This window comes from Elephantulus edwardii, unplaced genomic scaffold, assembly GCF_000299155.1.
Source record: "Elephantulus edwardii isolate Elephantulus edwardi_28Jun2011 unplaced genomic scaffold, EleEdw1.0 scaffold00020, whole genome shotgun sequence".
NCBI lineage: Eukaryota > Metazoa > Chordata > Mammalia > Macroscelidea > Macroscelididae > Elephantulus > Elephantulus edwardii.
The window spans coordinates 3346519-3355043 of NW_006399770.1; the positions used below are offsets into that span (position 1 = coordinate 3346519).

Sequence of the window (8525 nt, forward strand, 5' to 3'; positions counted from 1 at the left end):
AATAAGTCTTGTGATTAAAAAAAATAAGCAACATCAGGATAAATAGAGAACAAAATTGAAGCTTTAATCCAGGTTTTTATTTCACTTCAACACCCACAGATGCAGCAGTCAGGAAATTAAATGACATATTTTATCAGGCAATTTTGTTTTATAAGATCACTTTAAAATGTCCAAAACCAAATATGTTACTTTGATAATTAAGGTGCACCTAACCCAAATAATGGGATTTTCAATTGCCTCACATTCTACCTCTAAATTCTGAATGGTGTTGGCAAGAAATATGAAACCACAGAAAGCCAGAAGAAATAAACTGTAGGAAGCCAGAAGAATGAAGTCTATCTTGGAAGTATAGCCAGAATGGTCCTTAGAAGCAAAGATGGCAAGACTTTGTCTCATGTACTATGGAAATGCCATCTGGAGAGACTACGCCCTCGGGAAAGACATCATGTTTGGTCAAGTACCAAACTGACACAAGCTTCAACAAGTTTTCAGAGGCAGTAAATGGCATGGGAAAAGACTGCCCATCTTTCTCCTATGGAGTGGCTGGTGGATTTGAACCTTGTACATTTGCATTTGGCAGCCCAATTCCTTACCACTAAGCCACCAGAGCTCCCCCTTGGTAAAATAGAGGGCCAGCAAAACAGAGACAGACCCTTAATGAGATGGACTGACACAGAGGTTGCAATAGTGAGCTCAAACAGAGCAGCCACTGTGAGGATGGTAAAGGACTGGATTTTGTTCTGTTGCACACAAGGCCACTAAGAGTCGAAACCAACTAATGGAACTTAACAAAAACAACAAAACCATACGGTTGTGTCATGGTCTGCGAGGGGGATACAACTGGAATAAGGGAATTAATGACTTAAGATATCCACTACCACAAACTTTAACAACAGCTTCCCTTGGATATGTACCTAAAGCTATTCTATTCATAGAGCTTAGACTGCCCTGTCATACTGTCCTCTATCCCAGAGGCTGAAAGCATAACATACAATAACTATTCTCAAACAAATCTTAGGTTCCAGAATTTCTTCACATTCTTAAAAATTACTGAGGATTCCAAAGAATCTGTGTTTACATGGATTCTATCTACCAACATTAGCATGTTAAGATTAAGTGGATATATTTTTAATGATTTAATTAAAACCCTCTATTTTGGTAACATTTCAAAACAAAATTTACAAAACAAAAAAAAAACCTGGAAGAGTGAAATGCTGTTTGTATTTTTACAATCTAACATCTGGCTCAAAAGTATTCAGCTGGATTCTTATTCCTACCTTAGCATTCACAATGATGCAATACTTTGCATGACTGAAGTAGAATACAATAAAATAATTAGCTAGTCTCACAGATATGTAATGGGAAAGAGTTTCATGAACCTTTTCAGATATGTGTAGTATTACATAAAAAAGTGTTAAGTGACAGTTTAAAGCCTAACTCTGAACCCTGCTCTATCCTGAGCTAATCTCACAATCACTGACATACCCATTCCCATTATCTGATCTACTGTGTCAATTCATCTCATCCAGAGTCTTTTCTCTCCTGTGCTGTCCCTCCACCCTTCCAAGCATATCCCTCTCCAAAGATAGGCCCCTCCTTGCTACATGATCAAAGTATGTAAGACAGAGTCTCAAAATCTTTGCCTACAAGGAGAAACTTGGTTTCACTCTTTCCAAGACAGATCTATTTATCTTCTTGGCAGTCCATGCCATATTCAGAGCTCTTCTCCAGCACCACAACTCAAAGGTATCAATTCTTCTGTCATCCTTAGTCATTGTCCAGCTCTCTGACGCATAGCAAGTAATTACAAAGACCATGGCTTGGATCAGGTGTACCTTAAGTCTCTAGACTGTCATCCTTGCTCTTCAGCACTCTGGAGAAGTCCCTGACAGCAGATTTCCCTTAAGCAAATTCATTTTTTATTTTCTGACTGCTGGTGCCAGGAGTGTTGATTGTGGAGCTGAGCAAGCTGAAATTGTTAACAATCTCAATCTCTTCTCCATCAATCATAGTGCTGTCAGTTGGCCCTGTGGTGAGAACTTGTCTTGATGTTGAGCTTTAATTCATATTGAAGACTAAAATCCTGACCCTCTGCAGCTTCAGACCCTCCTCAGTGTGAGCAAGTAAGGTTGTGTCATCTGCGTAACACAGGTTGTAGATGAGTCTACTTTCAATACTGACACCACACTCTTCCTCATAAAATCCAGCCTCCTGAATGATCTGTTCTGCATACAGAATGAAAATGTATGGAGACAGGACAGATCCCTGATACAATAATTTTCTGATTTTGAACTATACAGTGTTTCTTTGCTTTGTCCTAACAACTGCCTCCTGGTCCAAGTATAGGTTTCACACAAGCACAACCTAGTGTTCTGGGATTCCCATCCATCTCAAGGTTAGCCACTGTTTGTTGTGATCCACAAAGTCAAATGCCTAGGCATAGTCAATGAAACACCAATTGGTATTCTGTTTTCAGCCAGGATTCACCTGACATTTGTGATAACATCCCTAGTGCCATGGTTTCTTCTAAACCAAGCTTGTATTTCTGGTAGTTCTCTGTCAGTGTATTGTTCTAGTCACTTTTGAATAATCTTCAGCTGGATTTTGCTTTCATGTGATACTACTGATACTGTTCGATAATTTCCACACTGGTGATCTACACTGGATCACCTTTTCTCCAAATGGGAATAAATATGGACCTCTTCAAGTCTAGTTAATTGACCTATGCAAATCTTAAAAAAAAATCACTTATTAAAATCACCTAGGTCATCAGAGCTCCTGATTAAAATCACTAATGATTTAAAATTTTTTTAAGTACTAGAAACTGTCAAAACATGGAGACAAATACAAATGTTTTACAATTTTAATTGCTGAACTTTATAAATGGCAACTCATATTATTAGTTTCATTGCTTAAAACAATCTTCCTTGGTTCATTTCTCAGTAAAAGTTTACCAAATACCTAAGTCAAAACAATGGCAATTGTCTTTCAGCACCTCTCTCAAGTAAAAAAAGTATTTCATGGGGAGGGAGGGAAGCATAGTTTAGTTCCAACTGAAAGAAGGCTAGTTTAGCTCCAACTCAATGACATATTTATCTGAGAAATTATAGTACTTCAAAACACCACAAAAGTGCTTTATGTAAATTTCTCATTTCAACACTTTGTATAATTGAATTATGGAGATGTAACAAACTTACAAATGTTTACTGCTTCATCTGGTATTTCTTTATGTGAGACTGGCTTTTTAATTAACCTAAGTACATAATGCTTAAAAAATACAATGGCTACCAGTGCAAGGTACGGCGCTGCCTTCATGTGCACTAAGGTGCTCATAGTTGACTGTACTATTGCTTTTACAGTACCAATGAAATGACAAAAAAGCAATTAAGTCTTAACATTATTATAGAGGTATGTGCGGCCATATAGACTTTCCTAAAGGATCGTGAGGACTCCCACTTTGAGCACCCTTAAACAGAGAAAAATGTAATTTTGACCTTTAGTTTCTTCACATGTAAAATGAAGATCCAGCATGATTTTCCAAGGACTGGCTTCTCTTGACAATATTCTCAAAGTCTGTGAGACAAAGTTTCACCATTCTTGCCTCTAAGGAGCACCCTGTTTGCACTTTCTCCAATAAAGACTGGTTTGCTCTTCTGGCAGTCTATACTCAAGCTAATTGTGCTGGTTTAGTCACTACTGAGTTAACTTTGACTCATGACAATCCTGTGTTGAAAAGTAAAACTATATCCCATAGGGTCTTTAAGGTCATGAACTTTCAGAACTAGATTGCCAGGCTTTGCCTCTGAGGTGCCTCCGTGAGGATCTAAACCTACAATTTTTCACAAGCTTAACACCTGTGCCACCTAGGGAGCTAACAGTTGCCAAATACTAATATTCTGATTATATTATGTCTTTTTCCTTTTTAAAAAATGGCAATACATTTAGAAAGTGCCACTTCCTCTCAACAAATACTTGGATTTATTTAACCGTTTCATTATCGAGATGGCCTACTCAAAATATATTACAACTAACAACTGGAACAGCACATCAACAGAGAACTACCAGAAGTCCAGGATGGGTTTAGAAGGGGTCGTGGTACTAGGGATATTGTAGCTGATGTTAGATGGATCTTAGCTGAAAGCAGGGAATACCAGAGGAATGTCTATCTGTGTTTCATTGACTATGCAAAGGCATTTGACTGTGTGGATCATAACAAACTATGGCTGACTCTGAGAAGAATGGGAATCCCAGAACACTTGATTGTTCTAATGCGAAACCTACACTTGGACCAGGAGGCAGTCGTCAAAACAGAGCAAGGGAACACTGCATGGTTCAAAATTGGGAAGGGTGTACGCCAGGGATGCATCCTATCTCCATACCTTTTCAACCTATATGCAGAACAGATTATCCGGGAGGCTGGACTCTATGAGGAGAAATGTGGCGTCAAGATTGGTGGACGATTTATCAACAATCTGAGTTATGCAGATGACACAAACCTGCTTGCTGAAACTGAAGAGGACCTGAAGCATCTGCTGCAGAGGGTCAAGGACTGTAGCCTACAATATGGATTGAGGCTCAATGTCAAGAAGACAAAGATTCTCACCACTGGACCAATTGGCAGCATCAGGATGGATGGTGAAGAGATTGAGATTATACACAGCTTTAGTTTGCTTGGCTCCACAGTCAACAGTCTTGGCACCAGCAGCCAGGAAATTAAAAGGCGCATTGCCATGGCAAAGTCTGCTGTTAGGGACCTCTCCAAAGTGCTGAAGAGCAATGGTATGTGTCTCTCTGGAGACTAAGGTGCGTCTGATACAGGTCATGGTCTTCGCAATCACTTGTTATGCATCAGCGAGTTGGACAATGACCAAGGAGGATAGAAGGAGAATTGATGCCTTTGAGCTGTAGTGCTGGAGAAGAGTATTGAGAATACCATGGACTGCTAGGGAGCTGTAGTGCTGGAGAAGAGTATTGAGAATACCATGGACTGCTAGGAAAACAAACAGATTCATGCTGGAAAGGGTTAAACCGGGTGGCTCCTTGGAGGCAAGGATTCTGAGGCTCCGTCTAACATACTTTGGACATGTTGTTGAGGAGAGGCCGGTCCTTGGAGAAGGACATCATGCTTGGGAGGGTGGAGGGACAGCGCAGGAGGGGAAGGCTCTCTATGAGGTGGATTGATTCAGTGACTGGGGTAATCGGGATGGGAGTGTCAGAGACAGTGCAACTGGCACAGGACAGAGCGGAGTTTAGGGCTGTTGTACATAGGATCACTATGAGTCGCAAGCGACTCGACGGCACATAACAACAACGACAACAATCTATAGCTGTCAAGAATGAAAAATATCATGCTTGAGATCAGATCACTATTAAGTGGAGTTGCAAATTATCATCATTACTGGTATTAAATTTTGTTCTTGCAATACTTCCTAAAGCCAGTAAAATTATGTTGTTCCAGAGAACAACAGTTCTCTAAAACAGAAGTCCACAGACCTTTACCATTACCAGGTGACCAGCATTTCATACTTCTTAAAACTGCTTTTGTAACTTAAATTCCATCATTAATTTCTCATCTGCACTTCAAACAAAAACCTGTTATTAACTTACCAGGTAGTGTCTGAACAGGCTCTTGCCTTTATCTTTTTTAACACTCCTTTCCTCCCTTGATCAGGATGCTGCTCATCACTTTTTTTTACTTTCTTTTCTCTTTCTCTCTTTTTCAACTGTGCAAAACAACTTTTTTTCTTTTCAAAGACCAATGAGTAGAATAAAGTGAAAACTTTACTGTCTTAGAAAAGATTAACATACAATTATGTGTAAGATTAAAATAACTCTAAATAAAAAGGAATGGATCCATTCCTTCCTCTCCTGAGCCACCTTGAAAGCTTTACATTCTAACTTTCAGACTTAACTGCTCTCATTTTCAGTGATGATTATTCAGGTACAGTAAGTACTAAGAGGGGCTAGTTAGCACAACACTGTGAATGTAAACCAGTTCCTTCTGAACTAGGCTGGGGGAACCCAGAAAATTCATTGGTTCCAACATTCATAAACAACCTGTGTTATGCTGATGACACAACTTTGCTTGCTGAAAAGTGAGGAGGATATTAAATGTCTGTTGCAGAAGGTCCGGGACAACAGCCTTCGGTATGGAGTACATCTCAACATCAAGAAAATAAAGATCCTCACCACAGGCCCATCAGTCAACATTATGATAGACTGAGAAAAGATTGAAACTGCTAATGATTACATCTTGCTTGGATCAACAATCAACATCCTTGGTACCAGCAGTCAGGAAAGCAGATGTACTGCAGTGGGCAAGTCTGCTGTCAGGGACCTCTCCCTATTACTGAAGAGCAATGATATCAGGTTGAAGACTAAGGTGCACCTGATTCAGGCCATGGTATTCTCAATCACCTGCTATGCTCTGAGAGCTGGACAATTAGTAAAGACTACAGAAGAAGAAGTGCTGCCTTTGAGCTGTAATGTAGGAGAAGAGTACTGAATATCCCCTGGACTGCCAAAAGAACAAATAGGTATGTCCTAGAAAGGGTACAGTCAGTATGTTCTTTGGAGGCAAGGATGATCAAGCTTTGTCTTTCATACTTTGGACAGCTAGGTAAGGCTATTCCTTGGAATGAGACATCATGCTTGGAAAGATGAAGGTCAGTGAAGAAGAGGACAACCCCCAACAAGACGGAGTGACATTGTCATTTTAGTAATGGGCTCTACTGTCTCAGAGATGATGAGAATGGCACAAGTTTCAGGTTGGCTGTTCAAATTGATGGCACCTAACAATATAGATCAGGCTTTGTTTTCATCCTCTGACCATTAAAAAAAAAGCCTAAGCTTGAATGAATGGAAATCCAAAATCTCTGTAAATGCTCATTAAAATTATTAAAGAAAAAATAAAGCTTAAGAAGGGGGGGGGGAAGCCTAAGCCACATGGGAACAGTGCTTCCACAAACCAAAGGATGTAGGTCTCTTTGATCTGATCAAGCTCTCGCTCCTCTTAAGATTTTTACATATACTGCTACCTCTGGCTAGAAATCATTCCTTATCATCTCTGGCCCTTTTTTCAGGTCTCTGTTTAATTAAGCACTTCTTCAAAGAAATCTTTCCCTGAATTCCCATAGCCTCCTCATGAATTCCCAACTAAAATGTACTCCTGTAATTAGCTCTTCTGCCTAACATTGTACTGAGCCGAGTACAACTCACATTGTTCCTATGAAGAAAAGACTTTAACTTGACCCCGTCACATGCTCTTTTCAGCTGTTACTGAGCCCACTGTTATAGTCACTCTGTCAATTCATCTCACTGAAAGTCTTCCTCTTTTTTGCTGACTCTCCACCTTTCCAAGAATGATTGTCCTTTTCCAAAGCATAGATTCCTCTAATAATACACCCAAAATATGTAAGATGAAGTTTCACTATCCTTGCCTTCAAGAAGCACTCTGGTTGCCTTTAACACCTTTTTGTTTTGTCTTATGTCAGTCCACGGATATTCAGTACAGTTTTCCAATACCACAACTCTAAAGCATTTATTCTTTCATCATTTTATAGTCTTTTCCTTTATAGCACTTACCACAGTTTGGTTAGTCAATATGAAGGTTTATAGTGTTTCTCAGACTTTTACCTTCCCTCTTATAATAATTTTCTCTAAGGTAGTACCTACTAAGTTGGATTTGGATTTTTTGTTTGTTTTTTAAAGAAGAAATATTAAATTAATATAAAATAGGTAAGTGAATGCAGTTATCCAAGTGTTCTCATACCTTTTGGAAGCATCTTGTTTTGGAGGCCTTGTCTGTTTAGTACCTACAAAAAAGGAAAGTAAAAATTTTATAATAATAAAATAATACACCGTAAGTCAAGCCTGAACACGGTGGGCACTGGGCAGATTCCTATCTAAATAACTCAAAACTGTAAATCACCTTTCTTTTTCTCATGAACATCACTTCCAATCCTGTATATAAACCAAAATGAAATGGGGAGGGAATCCAATTTGGTTTTGTAAATTAATTATTCTCTTATTTCTCTAGTTTAAATTGTTACCTTTTGTTATGATTTGGAACCACAACTGACCCTCCAGTGAGTTTTCAGGGGCTGTAAATTGCACAGAAGAATGGCCAACTTTCTCCTACAGAGCAGTCAGTAGATGAATCTTGTGCATTTGGGTTGATTGTACAACTCCTTACAAGCAGAATTCCCTTTTAGAGTTTTCGTTTTCTTATAATAAATTTGGCAGTTACCTGGTGGCACAACCATTAGGCGCTTGGCTGCCAACGTTGGGAGTTCAAATCCACCTGGTCTCTCCTCTTGAGACCTACAGACCTACCTGGCGATCTGCTTCTGTAAAGATTATAGTCAAGAAAACCCGATGGAGCAGTTCTACTGTCATGAAGAGGACAAAATCGACTGAGGGCACTTAACAACATCAAATTAGTCTCGCCGTTCTGAAAATCTGAGTTCTGGCGCATCCTCTTCCCATCTCTTTTTTTTTTTTTTTTTTTATTCCATTCATTCATT

General features: G+C 39.2%; 1 protein-coding gene across 1 annotated transcript in view; it reads right to left on the minus strand.

Moving 5' to 3' along the window:
• The window catches only part of LOC102863849 (putative RNA polymerase II subunit B1 CTD phosphatase RPAP2-like), a 96425-nt gene that overhangs the window by 87096 nt on the left and 804 nt on the right, over window positions 1–8525 (minus strand). Inside the window, exon 2 of the mRNA XM_006882485.1 lies at window positions 7772–7814. Within this exon, the coding sequence (XP_006882547.1) occupies window positions 7772–7814 (43 nt within the window). The remainder of the gene's footprint in view (window positions 1–7771; window positions 7815–8525) is intronic.